The sequence below is a fragment of the Bombina bombina genome, chromosome 1, assembly GCF_027579735.1.
Source record: "Bombina bombina isolate aBomBom1 chromosome 1, aBomBom1.pri, whole genome shotgun sequence".
NCBI lineage: Eukaryota > Metazoa > Chordata > Amphibia > Anura > Bombinatoridae > Bombina > Bombina bombina.
The window spans coordinates 1508397873-1508418413 of NC_069499.1; the positions used below are offsets into that span (position 1 = coordinate 1508397873).

Sequence of the window (20541 nt, forward strand, 5' to 3'; positions counted from 1 at the left end):
AATAATGTAAAACTGTTCTTAAAGGTTGTAGAACTTAATCGGTGCAAATGTTTTTGATTAGGATGTTATACAGTTAGGAAAGTGTTATAGAACCTAGCAGAAAGCAAGAATAAAATAGGTATGTACTGGCTTAATCTAAGGTACAAATTATAAATCAATTTGATAACCTGCTCTGGCTGAACAATAATAGTTTATTTTTTACGTCTGTCAGTTTAATGTACCCTATCAGACAGCCTGTATCCAGTGTTGACAACCTATGGGTATTCATGATAAATCAATTATTTATTTAAAGGTTCTGTTTCCTTATAAACTTGTAAAAAGTTTTTTTTTTTTTTTTTAAATTAATAAATAAATATTCCATTTAGCCTGAATATTCCCAAGTTACAAAGTGGAAAGAGGTTTAATCTGTGGATTTTCAAAACAAAATTGCAGAACAACTGGTTGTTAGTTCTTAAATGAAACTCAAAAATGTTATTTTGTGATTGACAGGGAATGTTCCCCATTGTATTCTTTGTTGAAGAGATACCTAGGTAGGTGTCTGGAGCACTACATGGCAGGAAATAGTGCTGCCATATTGTGCTCTTGCATATGGATAACATAGTGCTCCACATGTGCATGCTCCTAAACTTACATCCTTGATTTTTAACAATAGATACCAAGAGAATTACATTTTATTTAGTAAATTAGAATGTTTAAAATTGCATGCTCTATCTGAATCATGAATGAAACCTTTGGGCAGCTGCTTTATCTCTATGGTTTCTCTCTACTGCAGGGCTACCGGATCCCTTTGCTAAGGTGGTTGTCGATGGATCTGGGCAATGCCACTCAACTGACACTGTGAAGAACACTCTTGATCCAAAGTGGAACCAGCATTATGACCTGTAAGTGAGATATTAGATTCTCTCTGTATGTATTGTGCCATTGTCATCTACATATTAACTGTTCAGGAACCTTAAAATAAGTTTTTGATGTTTTTTTTTTTCTTCAGGTGTCTTTTAAAACAGACTTGGACTTGAAATATTTAAAAGTGTAAATGCTAAAAAGCAAACTTACCTCTTAATAAACTGCACTTGCAGTGTCTGAAAACACAGCAGTCTCTCTCACTTTCCATTGCCCATAAAAAAAAAAACATGCTAATCTAATGGTTATGGCTGTATCGTCTCCGGTTTGCCATGGAACATACCAGCAGCCAGTGTGAAGTTCATATATCCATACTGGTGGACAGTGATGAGCACTGGAGGCAGTTTTACCTTCAATATTTTTAAAAGCTGCAAGAATGCCCTTTTTGAGAGGAATTTTCTTTTGGCTTTTTAACATTTACACTGTCATTTAAAGGACCATTAAAGGGCATAAAACGCAGAATTTGTCTTTAATGATTCAGATAGAACGTACAATTTTAAACAACTTTCCAAATTACTTCTATTATCACATTTTCTTCATTTTCTTCTTTTCCTTGGTTGAGGAACAGGAAACGGGAAGTTCAGGAGTGTGCACGGTATCTGCAGCACTATACAGCAGCAGTTTTGCAACAATGTTACACATTAGCAAGAACACTAGATGGCAGCACTATTTCTCCAACATTGGTGTGTCCGGTCCACGGCGTCATCCTTACTTGCGGGAATATCTCTTCCCCAACAGGAAATGGCAAAGAGTCCCAGCAAAAGCTGTCCATATAGTCCCTCCTAGGCTCCGCCCACCCCAGTCATTCTCTTTGCCGTTGCACAGGCAACATCTCCACGGAGATGGTTAAGAGTATGTGGTGTTTAAAAGATACTCTGGTTCAAGCCAGAAAACCGGTAACTAGAAAAAATTTACCATAAAATATGGAAAAGATATATCTGCTGGTGTGAATCCAAGGGATTCTTATGGAATAAGATCAAAATTCCTAAGATCCTTTCCTTTCTACAAGAAGGTTTGGATAAAGGATTATCAGCGAGTTCTCTAAAGGGACAGATTTCTGCTTTATCTGTCTTGTTACACAAACGACTGGCAACTGTGCCAGATGTTCAAGCATTTGTTCAGGCTGTGGTTAGGATCAAGCCTGTTTACAGACCTTTGACTCCTCCCTGGAGTTTAAATCTAGTTCTTTCAGTTCTCCAAGGGGTCCGTTTGAACCTTTACATTCCATAGATATTAAGTTGTTATCTTGGAAAGTTTTGTTTTTGGTTGCTATTTCTTCTGCTAGAAGAGTTTCTGAGTTATCTGCTCTGCAGTGTTCTCCGCCCTATCTGGTGTTCCATTCAGATAAGGTTGTTTTGCGTACTAAGCCTGGTTTTCTTCCTAAGGTTGTTTCCAACAAAAATATTAACCAGGAGATAGTTGTACCTTCTTTGTGTCCGAATCCAGTTTCAAAGAAGGAACGTTTGTTACATAATTTAGACGTAGTCCGTGCTCTAAAATTCTATTTAGAAGCTACAAAAAGTTCAGACAAACATCTTCTCTGTTCGGTCGTCTATTCTGGTAAAAGGAGAGGTCAAAAAGCGACTTCTACCTCTCTTTCCTTTTGGCTTAAAAGCATCATCCGATTGGCTTACGAGACTGCCGGACGGCAGCCTCCTGAAAGAATCACAGCTCACTCTACTAGGGCTGTGGCTTCCACATGGGCCTTCAAGAACGAGGCTTCTGTTGATCAGATATGTAAGGCAGCTACTTGGTCTTCACTGCACACTTTTGCCAAATTTTACAAATTTGATACTTTTGCTTCTTTGGAGGCTATTTTTGGGAGAAAGGTTTTGCAAGCCGTGGTGCCTTCTGTTTAGGTAACCCGATTTGCTCCCTCCCTTCATCCGTGTCCTAAAGCTTTGGTATTGGTTCCCACAAGTAAGGATGACGCCGTGGACCGGACACACCAATGTTGGAGAAAACAGAATTTATGCTTACCTGATAAATTACTTTCTCCAACGTGTGTCCGGTCCACGGCCCCGCCTGGTTTTTTAATCAGGTTTGATGAATTATTTTCTCTAACTACAGTCACCACGGCACCCTATAGTTTCTCCTGTTTTTTCCTCCTGTCCGTCGGTCGAATGACTGGGGTGGGCGGAGCCTAGGAGGGACTATATGGACATCTTTTGCTGGGACTCTTTGCCATTTCCTGTTGGGGAAGAGATATTCCCGCAAGTAAGGATGACGCCGTGGGACCGGACACACCGTTGGAGAAAGTAATTTATCAGGTAAGCATAAATTCTGTTTTTCCTGTTATGTAGCGCCCCAGACATGTGCATGCTACCTATCTAGATATCTTGTCAACAAAGAAAAACATGGGAATGAAGCAAATTTGATAATAGAAGTGATTTGGGAAACTTTTAAAAGCAAATTGTATTCTCTATCTAAATCATGAAAGAACAATTTTGTATTTCATGTCCCTTTAAATACAGAAAAAAATAAAAAATGTTGAGGCAGATATTATTCATAGGTACAATAGAAGGTTACCTGTGACTCCTTTTCTTCCTCCGTTTCTTTGGTTTGTTAAAGAAATTAAAAAAATTTGGAATTTTGTTTTTCAATTTAGTTTACGATTTATGAATAGCTACATGTTATATAGATTAATTGTGTTATTGTATTGGCTTAGGCTTTGTATGCCATTTTAATCATTTTTCATGTTTTTTTTGTGTAAATGTATATATATTTTTTTTAATTGTATTGAGCTATTTATTAGAACTAATTCATTTTATTAAAATGTATTTAAAAAAAAAATATATATATATACATAGTCAAACAACCGTTATTTCCATCTTAATATTGGAAGAGTCCACAGCCTGCATTCCTTTTGGGAAATACTGAATCTGGCCACCAGGATTAGGCAAAAACACTCAGCCAAAGGCTTAAATACAGCCCCCACTTCCTCCTAACCCCAGTCATTATTTGCCTTTCATCTCAGGAGGTTGGCAGAGAAGTGTTTAGAAAGATTTCGAGTAGTCCTCTTATGGAGGGTAGTACTCTTCGAGATGAGACTGGAGTTTAAAGTAGTCCTATCAGCCTCTCAGTGAGAGCATGGATGAAAGTTAGAGTCCAGAGATGCAGGGAGAGTCTTTCTGCGAAACCATCCCGACTCCACAGCTCCAAGTTTCCCTGCTTGCTTTCTTCACTCAAGTCCATGTCAGAAGCGATGCTACTATCTGTCACACTTGAAGGGCCGTGTTCCTGTTCCACGGTGGGGATTCTGGTAAGATTGTTTCATATTTTATACATGTATGATAACGCATGAAGACAAAGTCACAGTGTAACTCTTTATCTGTACAGACTCAATGGTTAATATCTCCTTGGGATTATTGAACAGGGAGGGAATAATAATCTTATATGTTTATTTGATTTTATGCTGCTTTGTGTGTGAGATGTTATGGGCTCATAGGCTGTTATGGAATATACAGGCTTCACTTTCACTTTGAGAGCCATGCAGCTTACAAGCTTGGTGCGCTTTCTTTCAAAGAAGGGACAGTCCGGCATTGTGCACTTTGTGATTCATTCCCTCTTTCCTGACCGGGTGTCTATCAGAGAGAAATCTCTGTACTGTCTGGGCCATAGGAGTTGGCAAGTGCCCCAACCATTGGGGTATAAGGGTGCCATTTTTTGAATAAAATAAGATGTTTTATTTCTCTAGTTCTCCAGTTATTGCACTAGCGATGGGGGATTCTGTTACTTTAGAGGGCACTCCTTCTATTCCTAAAGAGTAATTCCTGTTTATATGGTGAGGAGGCCCTAGTTCCCCTCTCAATTATGTTCCATATGCCTTGATAATGTGATAATATCAAACATGTTTGATACCATGGAGCCGTCCAACTCTGAGTTGTTGTCCAGTGAGGGGTGTACCCTACATTGTTATCTCTATACACATGCAGTTTTCCTGTAGCATTGCGGATCCTCCATCTAGAGGGGCCTTTTTTCACCAGACGTTACTGCGCAGTTCAGACGGCGGCGTCTGCAGCCTTTAATGCTTTACCTTGCTCTGCTAAGCGCAAGCGAAAGGTTGCATATTGCACTCCTTCCCAGAGTACATCAAATAATTTTTTTGATTTAACTGATAGGGTTATCCAAGGATGAAGTCTTTCTGTGACTTCAGAGTATGAACTTTCTGGGTCAGAGTCTGATGCCTCTAAACCTCCAGCTGTGAGGAAACCAGAATTTAGTTTTAGGAATTTGCGCTTTCTTCTAAAGGAAGTTTTTTGGCAAATTCATAGGTTCGATGGTCATATTGCCTGATGAACCTTTAATTCCTAAATTGAATAGAGATTGAGGACAGGGTGGTGCCTTCCCTTCCCTGCTCCTTTTAGATGGCAAACACTATTAGGAATGAAGAAGACTGGATTTGAATAATTTTTTCCCTCTTCTCCCTTTAACAAATTGTTCCGGGTCCTGGTCTCTCAATGGAGTGTGAGATTCCGTCCCTAAGTGGGATGGCCTTATCTTCACCTTTGCTAAAACGTACTACTATCCACTTGAGGATAGGTCTTCGTTTGAAGAGCCCATGTATAAGAGCTGGAAACTCTGTTAAGAAAGATGTTTCAACCATATGGGATATTTGTTTCGACCGGCGGCAGCTGTTGCCGCGGTTGCTGGAGAAACTACCTTCTGGTATGACTCCTTATAGGATTTGATTGAGGTGGTGGGTCCCCCCGACGTTCCTCATGAAAGATTTACGGCCTTGAGGGTTGCTAATTCTTTTATCTGTGACAGATTATTTGCTATGCTATGGCTTTAGCTTTTTCTTTCAGGTCCGTTGGGCTCTGGCTGAAGTCATGAGTCTGCGGATTTAACTTCTAAGTCTAGACTTCTTCCTCCTTTTAAGGGAATGATTTGTTTTGGTCCAGGCCTGGACTCAATTATCTCCATGGTCACAGGGGGCAAGGGTGGCCCTCCTACCGCAAGAGTATATGAACTAATATAAGGGACAGTTGTCGTTCCTTTCGATCTGATAAAGCCCATGTCAGCTATCCTCCGCTAAGCAAGAGCAAACCATAGAGCTCTTGGAAACCGTATCAGTCCTGGATAAATCTAAGCAGAGGAAGAAGCCCGCCGAGTCTGTCGGCATGAGATGAGCAGTCCCTGTCCTCTTCTGGATCATGAAGGGGGCAGTATGTTGCTCTTTTCAGGTCGCTTGGTGCAGTGACATGCAGGATCCATGGGTCCTGGAGGTCATAGCTCAAGGTTTTTAGATAGGTATTAAGTCTCAGCCACCCAAGGGCAGATTCCTTCTTTCTTCCTAACGCAGGATTTGTCCTCTTCGGAGTTATTGTCCCAGTGCCTATCACAGTGAGAGGTTTGGGATACTATTCAAACCTTTTTTTGGTCCCTAAAAAGGAGGGAACTTTCCGTCCGATTCTGGACCTAAAGTGCTTAAGCAAGTTTTATGTGTCCCCTCGTTCAAGATGGAGACAAGGGCCATTCTTCCCCTCGTTTGAGAGGGGCAGTTCATAACCACGATAGATCTGAAGGATGCTCCCTTCACGTGCCAATCCTCTAGGACCAGTTCCTAAGGTTGCATTCCTGGACCAGTACTTCCAGTTTATTGCCCTTCCGTTTGGTCTAGCTACGGCTTCAAGAAATTTTTCGAAGAGTTGACCATTCGGAATCTCTCCTCTGTCTTCTTCTTTCCCATGGATGGAAGATAATCTAGAGAGAGTTCTCTTGTGTCAAGTACCAGGGTCGAATCACGGGTACTATAATAGTTCTATATAGACATGAGAATATTTTATCTGACCAGAGACGTAGCAAGCTAGCTTCAACACGTCTTGCCCCCTTTATCTCCTTAAGTCCATCTGTGGCTCGGTGTATTGGGGGTGCTTGGTCTCATGGTGTTCAGCATGGACATAATTTTCCCTTGCCAGGTTTCACCTCAGACCGTTGCAACTGCGCATGCTGAAGGAGTGGAACGATGATCATTTGGATTTGTCTCAACAGATTTCTCTGGACAACCAATCGAGAGAAATCGCTTTCTTGATGGTTCTATCCGCATCACTTGTCCTGAGGGACGTCCGTCTTAAGACTATCCTGGATGATTGTGACTACGGTTGCGGGTATGTGAGGATGGGTAGCTGTTTGGGGTGCCAGGAAGGCACAGGGCATATGGTCTCAGGAGGTAAAGCTCCCTCCTGACCTGTCTTTTATACTGTCCCAAAGTCCACAAGGACAAACAGAGACCTCCAGGACGACCCATTGTCTCCTCAGTTGAGTCGGTATTTCAAACATTTCCAAATTTTTGGATAAGATCTTGCAGCCTGAAGTCACTAGGATGTCAAGCTATATACAAGACACTAATAGTTTTTTGCAGAAGGCAAGGATTTGGTAATCCCTAGTGACAAATACCTCTGTTCACTATGGATGTACGTAGTTTATACACATCCATAAAGCATGAAACTGGTATATCCATAATAAAAAAAAACATTGATGGTGAACAGGAGGTATGAGATTGAAGTATCATTTTTGGAGGACTTGTTACGTATTGTCCTTTATTGGAACTTTTTATCTTTCAGGACAGCTGGTATGTCCAGGTGAGGGGCACAGCCATGGGATGTCAAGCTATATACAAGACACTAATAGTTTTTTGCAGAAGGCAAGGGATTTGGTATTCCCTAGTGACAAATACCTCCTGTTCACTATGGATGTACGTAGTTTATACACATCCATTAAAGCATGAAACTGGTATATCCATAATAAAAAAAACATTGATGGTGAACAGGAGGTATGAGATTGAAGTATCATTTTTGGAGGACTTGTTACGTATTGTCCTTTATTGAACTATTTTATCTTTCAGGACAGCTGGTATGTCCAGGTGAGGGGCACAGCCATGGGCTCTAACGTCGCCCCATCATACGCCAACCTCTTCATGTGTGAGTTTGAGGAGAGTATCGTCTATAAAAATCAGTTATGTTAAACAATATGGAGCCGTATGGTGGAGATATATAGACCAATATTTTGGTGTATGGGTGGGGTGATGTTGAGTCCCTCACACAATTTGTTCAGGATTTAAATTCTGAAGTAAGGGACCTTTTCTTCACAGTGAGTGTCAGTGAGGGAATCTATACCTTCCTAGACACGGCTAGTTCTCAAGAAGGGTCATCACTAGAATTTGATCTGTATAGAAAAGAGACAGACAGAAACAGTATATTGCAATTTAACAGCTTCCACCCCAGGCCATTGGTAAATTCCCTTCCCAGGAGCCAACTATTAAGGGTTAACAGGATTGTCGATGATGGGGGAGACAAGGAGGATAAGGTTTAAGGAAATGTCCAAAAAGTTCACTGACAAGAAGATACCCTAAAAAACTGCCTAGATGATACTATAGGCTCTTTGGATAAAATTAAAGAAAGAACACCCAAAGAAAATAGGCTGGTGTTTGTCAGTCAATACAACCCATTGAGTGACAAATATCTAGGTAATTCGGAAGAACTGGTATATTCTCAAGGAATGCAATTCTAATGTCGCTCAGTTCCAAGAGCCTCCCATTATGGCGCACAAGAGAGTAAAAAAGCCTTAGGGACCACTTGGTGAGAACAGACATAGGCCCCACCAACAAAATAGACAACAGTTGTTGGGTAAGAAAAATATGGGAACTTTTCCCTGTCTTGGTTGTAGGAGGTTGCCATTCAGTGATAAAAGGAGCATTCTTGCATCATCCCCAAAGTGGAAAAAAGTTTTCTATCAAGGGGTATTATACCTGCGAGACCACCTATGTGGTGTATTTGATCAAGTGTCCCTGTTCTGTGCATCCATATAGGTGAGACCACCCGCAAGGTGGAAAGACCGTATTGGTCAACATAGGTCCAACATTAGATGCAAGAACAGGGATGCCCCTGTATCCAACCATTTTCTAGAGAAAGGCCACCACATTTGCCAACTCAGGTGGCAAGGTAATAGACCATATACCCCCAAACAGAAGAGGCATGAATAGGGAGCGTCTATTAAAACAAAGAGAGATGTGGTGGGTGCATAAATTAGATAGTATGCATCCCAAGGGTCTTAACAGGGAATTTGATTTAAGCTGTTTTTTCTGAATCTCTCTTTAAGTACCTTCAGCCCCGACCTAATTATTTATCATTTAGAATCTTTGCTGTATTTTAGGCCCTTCCCTTGTTTTTAATTGTTTATAAACTTTTGTATAAAAAATTTTTTTCTATTGCATTTTAATTTTCCATAAAGTGTTTATGAAATGGTTCATTAAATTATTAGGTAATATATAAACTGTAGTTTAATGAAATTTTCTTATAGATTATTATGCATTTTTTTTAGTGAAATTCTATGTGTCTTTTGGGATCTTAGTAATATATTTATATCTAACTAATTCAACCTGTATATAAGTTATGTGAGTGTATGTATACGCATTAGGCCACTAGAGGAGCCTTCTCCATACAACAATCTGAGAAGGCGCCAAAATTGGGTATTTAAATATGCAAAAGGCCTGTATACAATTACCAAGCATGAATAAGGTGCTGTGACACCGAAACGTCGCTATTTGTGTTCAAATAAAGTCTGTTTGATAAAGTGCTGGAGACCCTGCTTATCTTTGTTTATGTGTATTAGGGCTTGGCAGCGCCCTAGGTCTACTGTGCACCTTCGTTACTCCCATGTGCTGTTCCCTTTTCTGGACTTTCTGACCTCATTTGGATCTTCAGGCAATATACAATGCTCTGAATGCTTTGGCCTCTGCTGGGTTCGTCCAGTTATTCAGTTTTCGATCGGACAATAATCCTCGGTGGCTTACATCAAATATCAGGGGGGGAAACAAGAAGCTCCCTAGTAATGAGAGAAGTATCTCAGATTCTGGTGTGGGGGGAGACCCACATTTGGTTCGCTGTCAGCGATCCACATTCCGGGTGTGGACAACTGGGAAGTGATTTCCTCAGCAGACAATCCTTTCATCCGGGGGAGTGGTCTCTCCATGACGAGTTGTTTGCAGAGATTTGCTAGAGGAAGATCTTATAACGTCTCAATACCAAGTTACCCAGATAGGAGTCTAGGTACAGGGATCCTCAGCAGAACTAACAGATGCATTAGCGGTGCCTTGGAGGTTTAATCTAATTATCCTTTTTGGCCGTCAAGACGGCGTCAGTGATACTGATTGCTCTGTCTTGGTCGCAAAGGATATGGTTCACGGATATATGTGGGGATGTCATCTCCTCCATGGAAGTTACCTTGTTGCAGAATCTGCTGACCAAGGTCTTTGTTCATCATTGTCTAGATTCTCTGAGGCTGACTGGTGTGATATTGAATGCTTAGTCCTAGCCAAGAGAGGGGTTTCTGAGAGAGTTATTGTTGTTCGCATCAAGCTCGTAAGCTGAATGCTCGTCTCATTTATCATCAGGTGTGGAGGACCTACTTATTCTGTTCTCCAGGATGAACTGGAGAAGGGCTTTCTTTCATGTAATTAGCAAGAGGTCCATGAGCTAGTGACGTATGGGATATACATTCCTACCAGGAGGGGCAAAGTTTCCCAAACCTTAAAATGCCTATAAATACACCCCTCACCCACACCCACAAATCAGTTTTTACATAACTTTGCCTCCTATGGAGGTGGTGAAGTAAGTTTGTGCTAGATTCTACGTTGATATGCGCTCCGCAGCAGGTTGAGCCCGGTTTTCCTCTCAGCGTGCAGTGAATGTCAGAGGGATATGAGGAGAGTATTGCCTATTTGAATGCAATGATCTCCTTCTACGGGGTCTATTTCATAGGTTCTCTGTTTATCGGTCGTAGAGATTCATCTCTTACCTCCCTTTTCAGATCGACGATATACTCTTATATATATATTATTACCATTACCTCTGCTGATTTTCGTTTCAGTACTGGTTTGGCTTTCTACAACATGTAGATGAGTGTCCTGGGGTAAGTAAGTAAGCTTATTTTCTGTGACACTCTAAGCTATGGTTAGGCACTTTTTTTTATAAAGTTCTAATATATGTATTCAAACATTTATTTGCCTTGACTCAGGATGTTCAACATTCCTTATTTCAGACAGTCATTTCATATTTGGGATAAAGCATTTGAATCAATCCATTTTTCTTACCTTAAAAAATTTGACTTTTTTCCTGTGGGCTGTTAGGCTCGCGGGGGCTGGAAAAATGCTTCATTTTATTGCGTCATTCTTGGCGCGGACTTTTGTGGCGCAAAATTTTTTTTTCTGTTTCCGGCGTCATACGTGTCGACGCGGAAGTTGCGTCAATTTTTGACGTTTTTTTTGCGTCAAAAGTGTCGGGCGTTCCGGATGTGGCGTCATTTTTTGGCGCCAAATAATGTGGGCGTCTTATTTGGAGCTAAAAAATATGGCGTCAATTTTGTCTCCACATTATTTAAGTCTCATTATTTATTGCTTCTGGTTGCTAGAAGCTTGTTCACTGGCATTTTTTTCCCATTTCTGAAACTGTCATTTAAGGAATTTGGATCAATTTTTGCTTTATATGTTTGTTTTTTCTATTACATATGCAAGTTGTTCCACGTTGCAACTGAGTCAGAAGATACTTCAGGAAAATCGCTGCCCGGTGCTGGAGCTACCAGCTAAGTGTATCTGCTATAAACTTTTGGTTTCTGTTTCTCCAGCTTGTTGTTTTGTATTGCATGTCATGACAAACTTATTAATGCAGATAAAATTTCCTTTAGTACTGTTACATTACCTGTTGCTGTTCCGTCAACATCTAATTTTCAGAGTGTTCCTGATAACATAAGAGATTTTATTTTTAAATCCATTAAGAAGGCTATGTCTGTTATTTCTCCTTCTAGTATACATAAAAGTCTTTTAAAACTTCTCTTTTTTCAGATGAATTTTTTAAATGAACATCATCATTCTGATACTGATAATGGTTTCTTCTGGTTCAGAGGTTTCTGTCTCAGAGGTTGATGCTGATAAATCTTCGTATTTGTTCAAGATGGAATTTATTCGTTCTTTACTTAAAGAAGTATTAATTGCATTGGAAATAAGAGGATTCTGGTCCTCTTGATACTAAATCTAAACTTTTAAATAAGGTTTTTAAATCTCCTGTAGTTATTCCAGAAGTGTTTTCTCTCCCTGATGCTATTTCTGAAGTAATTTCCAGGGAATGGAATAATTTTGGTAATTCATTTACTCCTTCTAAAACGTTTTAAAAGCAATATATATCCTGTGCCATCTGACAGATTAGAGTTTTTGGGACAAAATCCCTAAGGTTAATGGGGCTGTCTCTACTCCTGCTATATTTTTTAGCGGATGTTGCTGCAGCTTCAACTTTTTGGTTAGAAGCTTTAGCGCAACAAGTAACAGATCATAATTTTATAGCATTATTATTTTTCTATAACATGCTAATAATTTTATTTGTGATACCATCTTTTGATATCATTAGAGTTGATGTCAGGTATATGTCTCTAGCTATTTTAGCTAGAAGAGTTTTATGGCTTAAAACTTGGAATGCTGATATGTCTTCTAAGTCTACTTTGCTATCCCTTTCTTTCCAGGGTAATAAATTATTCGGTTCTCAGTTGGATTCTATTATCTCATCTGTTACTGGAGGGAAGGGAACTTTTTAACCAAAGGATAAAAAATCTAAGGTAAATTTAGGTCTAATAATCGTTTTCGTTCCTTTCCTCACAACAAGGAACAAAAGCCTGATCCTTCATCCTCAGGAGCGGTATCAGTTTGGAAACCATTTCCAGTTTGGAATATATCCAAGCCTTATAGAAACCCAAAGCCAGCTCCTAAGTACCCATGAAGGTGCGGCCCTCATTCCAGCTCAGCTGGTATGGGGCAGATTAAGTTTTCTTCAAAGAAATTTGGATCAATTCCGTTCACAATCTCTGGTTTCAGAACATTGTTTCAGAAAGGTACAGAATTGGCTTCAAGTTAAGGCCTCCTGCAAAGAGATTTTTTCTTTCCCGTGTCCCAGTAAACCAGCAAAGGCTCAGCATTTCTGAAATGTGTTTCAGATCTAGAGTTGGCTGGAGTAATTATGCCAGTTTCCAGTTCTGGAACAGGGGCTGGGGTTTTATTCTATCTCTTCATTGTACCAAAGACGGTCAATTCCTTCAGATCAGTTCCGGAGTCTATCAATATTGATTCGTTATGTAAGGGATACCAACATTCAAGATGGTAACTGTAGGACTATCCTGCCTTTTGTTTAGCAAGGGGCATTATATGTCTACAATAGATTTACAGGATGCATATCTGCATATTCCGATTCATCCAGATCACTTTTAGTTTCTGAGATTCTCTTTTTAGACAAGCATTACCAGTTTTGTGGCTCTACCGTTTGGCCTAGCATCAGCTCCAAGATTTTTTTCAAAGGTTCTCGGTGCCCTTCTGTCTGTAATCAGAGAACAGGGTTTTTGGTATTTCCTTATTTTGGACGATATCTTGGTACTTGCTCAGTCTTCACATTTTTCGCAGAATCTCATACAAATCGACTTGTGTTGTTTCTTCAAGATCATGGTTGGAGGATCAATTTACCAAAAAGTTCATTGATTCCTCAGACAAGGGTAACCTTTTTAGGTTTCCAGATAGTTTCAGTGTCTATGACTCTGTCCTTGTCCAGACAAGAGAAGTTATCATTGATATCAGCTTGTCAAAACCTTCATTCACAATCATTCCCTTTGGTAGCCTTATGCATGGAAATTTTAGGTCTTAGGACTGCCGCATCGGATGCGATCTCATTTGCTCGTTTTCACATGCGACCTCTTCAGCTCTGTATGCTGAACCAATGGTGCAGGGATTACACAAAGATATCTCAATTAGTATCTTTAAACCGATTATACGACACTCTCTGACGTGGTGGACAGATCACCATCGTTTAGTTCAGGGGGCTTCTTTGTTCTTCCGACCTGGACTATAATCTCAACAGATGCAAGTCTTACAGGTTGGGGAGCTGTGTGGGGGTCTCTGACGGCACAAGGGGTTTGGGAATCTCAGGAGGTGAGATTACCGATCAATATTTTGGAACTCCGTGCAATTTTCAGAGCTCTTCAGTCTTGGCCTCTTCTGAAGAGAGAGTTGTTCATTTGTTTTCAGATAGACAATGTCACAACTGTGGCATACATCAATCATCAAGGAGGGACTCACAGTCCTCTGGCTATGAAAGAAGTATCTCGAATTTTGGTTTGGGCGGGAATCCAGCTCCTGTCTAATCTCTGTGGTTCATATCCCAGGTATAGTCAATTGGGAAGCGGATTATCTCAGTCGCCAAACGTTGCATCCGGGCGAATGGTCTTCACCCAGAGGTATTTCTTCAGATTGTTCAAATGTGGGAACTCCCAGAAATAGATCTGATGGCTTCTCATCTAAACAAGGAAACTTCCCTGGTATCTGTCCAGATCCCGGGATCCTCGGGCGGAGGCAGTGGATGCATTATCACTTCCTTGGAAGTATCATCCTGCCTATATCTTTCCGCCCTCTAGTTCTTCTTCCAAGAGTATTCTCAAGATTCTAAAGGAATGCTCGTTTGTCCTGCTGGTAGCTCCAGCATGGCCTCACAGGTTTTTGGTATGCGGATCTTGTCCGGGATGGCCTCTTGCCAGCTGTGGACTCTTCCGTTAAGACCAGACTTTCTGTCGCAAGGTCCTTTCTTCCATCAGGATCTCAAATCCTTAAATTTTAAGGTATGGAGTTTGAACGCTTGATTCTTGGTCAAAGAGGTTTCTCTGACTCTGTGATTAATACTATGTGACAGGCTCGTAAATCTGTATCTTGAGAGATATATTATAGAGTCTGGAAGACTTATATTTCTTAGTGTCTTTCTCATCATTTTTCTTGGCATTCTTTTTGAATACCGAGAATTTTACAGTTTCTTCAGGATGGTTTAGATAAGGTTTGTCCGCAAGTTCCTTGAATGGACAAATCTCTGCTCTTTCTGTTCTTTTTCACAGAAAGATTGCTAATCTTCCTGATATTCTTTGTTTTGTACAAGCTTTGGTTCGTATAAAACCTGTCATTAAGTCATTTCTCCTCCTTGAAGCTACTAAGTCTTTCCGAAAGACTTCTAGTCTATTTGTCATCTTTTCCGGTTCTAGAAAAGGCCAGAAAGCTTCTGCCATTTCTTTGGCATCTTGGTTGAAATCTTTATTTCATCATGCCTATGTCGAGTCGGGTAAAACTCCGCCTCGAAGGATTACAGCTCATTCTACTAGGTCAGTTTCTACTTCCTGGGCGTTTAGGAATGAAGCTTCGGTTGATCAGATTTGCAAAGCAGCAACTTGGTCCTCTTTGCATACTTTTACTAAATTCTACCATTTTGATGTGTTTTCTTCTTCTGAAGCAGTTTTTGGTAGAAAAGTACTTCAGGCAGTGGTTTCAGTTTGAATCTTCTGCTTATGTTTTCATTAAACTTTATTTTGGGTGTGGATTATTTTCAGCAGGAATTGGCTGTCTTTATTTTATCCCTCCCTCTCTAGTGACTCTTGTGTGGAAAGACCACATCTTGGGTAGTCATTATCCCATACGTCACTAGCTCATGGACTCTTGCTAATTACATGAAAGAAAACATAATTTATGTAAGAAACTTACCTGATAAATTCATTTCTTTCATATTAGCAAGAGTCCATGAGGCCCACCCTTTTTTTGTGGTGGTTATGATTTTTTTTGTATAAAGCACAATTATTCCAATTCCTTATTTTTTATGCTTTCACACTTTTTTCTTATCACCCCACTTCTTGGCTATTCGTTAAACTGATTTGTGGGTGTGGTGAGGGGTGTATTTATAGGCATTTTAAGGTTTGGGAAACTTTGCCCCTCCTGGTAGGAATGTATATCCCATACGTCACTAGCTCATGGACTCTTGCTAATATGAAAGAAATGAATTTATCAGGTAAGTTCTTACATAAATTATGTTTTTCTGCAAGTCCCCTGATGGCACAGTTTTCGGCCCTGTCTGTGTTACTGCACAAGAGGTTCGTTGAGCTTCCAGATGTGCAGTCATTTGTTAAGGCTCTGCTGGGATCAGACCTGTGTTTATATCTAGGCTCCTCCTTGGAGTTTAAATCTTGTTCTTAAAGCGTTGCATCGGGCTCCGTTGGAGCCTATGCATGAAGTAGACACAAATTGTGGTCTGGAAAGGGTTCCTTTTCTACTGGCTATTGCTTATGCATGCAGATTATCTGTGATTGCTGCTTTACAATGTGTCCCTCCTTATCTTGCTTTCCATGCCGATAAGACTGTTTTACGAACCAAGTTAGGTTTCTTCCTAAGGTTGTGTCAATTCGCAACATTAATCAAGAGATTGTGGTTCCTTTTTATGTCCTAATCCTCCTTCGTTGAAGGAAAGTTTATAACGTATTTTTGGATGTGGTTTGTGCCTTGAAGTGCTATCTTCAGGCCACAAAGGAATTTAGACAAACCTCTTTTTCTGTTGTTCTCTCACCGGGAAGCGTAGGGGGTCAGAGGGCCACTTAGACTTCCTTACCTTTTTGATTGAGGAGTGTCATACATTTCGCATAGAGATGGCGGGACATAAGCCTCCTCTGTGGATTATGGCTCATTCTATGAGAGCAGCGTTTTCCTTATGGGCCTTCTATGATGAGGCCTCTATGGACCTGGTTCTCTTCTTTTTCAAAATTTTACAAGTTTTATGTTTTTGCTTCGGCTGCAGCAGCCTTCGGAGAAAGGTTTTGCAGGCTGTGGTGCCCTTAGATTAGGTCCGCCTCTCTTTTTCCCCTCCCGTTGGCATTCCGTGTACTCTAGGAGCTTGGGTATATGTTTCCCAAAAGTAGGAAATGCAGCTGTGGACTCTTCCCATATTCTTCTGGCACCTTTTTCACCCTGATATTTCTCCTACTGTTCCTTGTTCCCTCAGCAGAAGGACTGGGGTTATGAGGAAGTGGGGGGTGGTATTTAAGCCTTTGGCTGGGTGTCTTTGCCTCGTCCTGGTGGCCAGGTTCAGTATTTCCCAAAAGTAAGGAATGCAGCTGTGGACTGATCACACTCATGTATACATTGTGAACTCTTACATATGCTAAGTGGGGGTGGATGCTTAGAAAGTGCATATAAAAAGAACTAACCACAATTTGTTTTTGTCTTTTTAAATTTCCTGCTCTACTTGACTCATGAAAGTCAAAATTAATTTTGACTTTTAAGGTCCATTTACGTAGTCTTTTAATTATGTTTGCAGCATCTGTTTATGCACAGTTTTATCCCTTTAGGCTGCTATTAGGTTGTTCCTTGCTGTCCTAACGCCGTTAGGACGGCAGGGTATATCCTACCATATATGGCGTCCTGCAGCCTCCTCCTTTTAAGGGATGGAAAAAAATCAGACTGGGGGCATGCCTAGCATCATAGGCAGTCCCTTGTGATCTGATCCAGACCTTGAAATCACATGATTTTAAACACTTGCTACCCGGGGGTACTTTGACTAGGAGATGGTTCTTGGCTCCTGGGAAAGTTCCATGACTCTGCTTCTTGACTGTGGAAATAGCTCTCACAATTTCAGCTCTCCCCTTTACAAAGTGTGGAATGCTAATGGTTCTGTACGCTACACCTGTCTCCATATGCAGCACCAGTGCATTAACCTCTTACTAGCCTTTGTGTTTTGGGTAGTGAATTGTCTGCACTTGTTTAGCATCTTTATTATTCCTTGTTCTAGTGTTAAAGTGATGATAAATCCTAGCATTTGTGAAACGCTAGGATTTACTATTGGGAACAAATAAAGGGGACTTTCATTCATGAATTATAAAATACTTCATGCTGAAAGCTCCTTTATGTGTTCCAAGTGATCGCTGCACTGAGCTGCTAGACAGCACACCGGCAGAACGCTGTTTTTGCTATTTGGCTGAGAGGTGACGTTTCCACCTCTTAGCCAATAGCCGTGTGGGAAATCCGGCATGGCGCTGCATATTGCTAAGGATTTACCATCACTTTAAATCACTCCAATATACACTCACCGGCCACTTTATTAGGTATACCTATTCAATTGCTTGGTAACACACATTGCTAATTAGCCAATCACATGGCAGCAACTCAATTCATTTAGGCATCTAGACGTGGTGAAGACAACTTGCTGAAGTTCAAACCGAGCATCAGAATAGGGAAGAAAGGGGATTTAAGTGACTTTGAACGTGGCATGGTTGTTGGTGCCAGACAGGCTGGTCTGATTATTTCAGAAACTTCTGATCTACTGGGATTTTAGAACGCACAACCATCTCTAGGGTTTACAGAGAATGCTCTGAAGAAGAGAAAAATATCCAGTGAGCGGCAGTAAGACGACAATGCCTTGTTGAGGTCAGAGGAGAATGGGCAGACTAGTTTCGAGATAATAGAAAGGCAACAGTAACTCAATAACTACTTGTTACAACTAAGGTATGCAGAATACCATCTCTGAACACACAACACAGTTGAACCTTGAAGTAGATGGGCTACAGCAGCAGAAGACCACACCAGGTGCCACTCCTGTCCGCAAAGAAGAGGAAACTGAGGCTACAGTTCGCACAGGCTCACCAAAATCGGACCAATAAAAGTTTGGAAAAACTTTGCCTGGTCTGAGTCTCGATTTCAGCTGCAACATTCAGATGGTAGGGTCAAAATTTGGCGTAAACATGAAAGCATGGATCCATCCTGCCTTGTATCAACGGTACAGGCTGGTGGTGGTGTAATAGTGTGGGGGATATTTTCCTGGCATACTTCTGGCCTTAGTACCAATTGAGCATTGTTTTAAATGCCATGGGCCTACCTGAGTATTGTTGCTGACCATGTCCATCCCTTTATGACCACAGTGTAACCATCTTCTGATGGCTACTTCCAGCAGCATAATGCACCATGTCACAAAGCTTAAAAAATCTCAAACAGGTTTCTTAAACTTGACAATGAGGTCACTGTACTCCAATGGCCTCCACAGTCACCAGATCTTTATCCAATAGAGCACCTTTGGGATGTGTTGGAAAGGGAGATTCTCATCATGGATTTGCAGCCGACAAATCTGTAGCAACTGCGTGATGCTTTAATGTCAATATGGACCAAAATCTCTGAGTAATGTTTCCAACACCTTGTTGAATCTATGCTACGAACAATTAAGGCAGTTCTGAAGGCAAAAGGGGTCCAACCAGTTACTAGCAAAGGTGTACCTAATAAAGTGGCCGTGAGTGTATGTACAATAGTGAGCTCTCTAACCCTCCCCCTCTCACTATTTTCTGCCATTTTTGCGACTAGCAGCTGTCTGCCAGTACCCCACTTCTTAATAAAATGTGCCCTTTTTTTATATAATTACTTTTTTCTGTAGTGTAGCTTCCCCCCCCCCTCAATACCCTACCCAGCTCCCCTACCAGATCCATTCCCAACATTATTCCCCCCCTTCCTCTCCCACCAACTTCTTCTTAAGTGATCGTGCGCTTCCGCGAGTGTAATCCACCAACGGCCGGAAGTTCCCAGCGATGGGGTGCCCACCCCTTCCTGCAATGGCTCCCACCCACCATTGATCGGCACCATCGCTGGCCGATGCAGAGAGGGCCACAGAGTGGCTCTTTCTGCATTGGATGCTTAAGAAAGGGTATTGCAGGATGCCTCAATATAGAGACATCACTGCAATACCCTAAAAGTGTCTGGAAGCGATCACGATCACTTCCACCGCAGGGTACGTCCTTGGTCATTAACTGACACTTTTTGTAGGACGTACCCTGTACGTCGTTGGTCCTTAAGGGGTTAATATTAGTTAATTTTAGCTTAATATTGGCTAAAATTTTAGCTGGGAGCTCGAGTAATATCAGCCGGTGTGGTGCACCGCCTTAAAAATATGTTCAAGTAGAAATACCTTTATTCCAACAGTGACTTTACCCCTTTATCAGACCAACCATAAATGCAACAACCAAACTTTTAAATACCTGAAACCCCTCCCCCAGGTGAAAGAAAAATGCACCCAAATCCATGATTTCTTTTTCATAGATATGACGAGTCCACGGATTTCATCCTTACTTGTGGGCTATTAACCTCCTGCTAACAGGAAGTCGCAAAGAGCACCACCGCAGAGCTGTATATATAGCCCCTCCCTTCCCCTCCACCCCCAGTCATTCTCTTTTGCCTGTGTTATACTAGGAAGACATGGTAAACTGAGGGGTTAGTTTTAGTTTCTTCAATCAAGAAGTTTTTTTATTTTAAATGGTACCGGTGAGTACTATTTTCCTCAGGGGGATATGAAAGAAGATTTCTGCCCTGAGGTTGATGATCTTAGCAGTTGTAACTAAGATCCACGCTGGTTCCCACAAGACTTCTGAAGGTAACCATGAGACCTCTTCAGTGTGGAGACCGGTTTCATGCTACAAGCAGCCTTTTTCTTCTGTTAAGTGTAATCAGTCCACGGGTCATCATTACTTCTGGGATATTACTCCTCCCCAACAGGAAGTGCAAGAGGATTCACCCAGCAGAGCTGCATATAGCTCCTCCCCTCTACGTCACTCCCAGTCATTCTCTTGCACCCAACGACTAGATAGGATGTGTGAGAGGACTATGGTGATTATACTTAGTTTTATATCTTCAATCAAAAGTTTGTTATTTTAAAATAGCACCGGAGTGTGTTATTATCTCTCTGGCAGAGTTTGAAGAAGAATCTACCAGAGTTTTTGTTATGATTTTAGCCGGAGTAGTTAAGATCATATTGCTGTTTCTCGGCCATCTGAGGA

At 41.1% G+C, this 20541-nt stretch overlaps 1 protein-coding gene across 1 annotated transcript in view; it reads left to right on the forward strand.

Annotated features, from left to right (window-relative positions):
- The window catches only part of SMURF2 (SMAD specific E3 ubiquitin protein ligase 2), a 456801-nt gene that overhangs the window by 136543 nt on the left and 299717 nt on the right, over positions 1-20541 (forward strand). The window contains exon 3 of the mRNA XM_053707978.1: positions 770-881. Within this exon, the coding sequence (XP_053563953.1) occupies positions 770-881 (112 nt within the window). The remainder of the gene's footprint in view (positions 1-769; positions 882-20541) is intronic.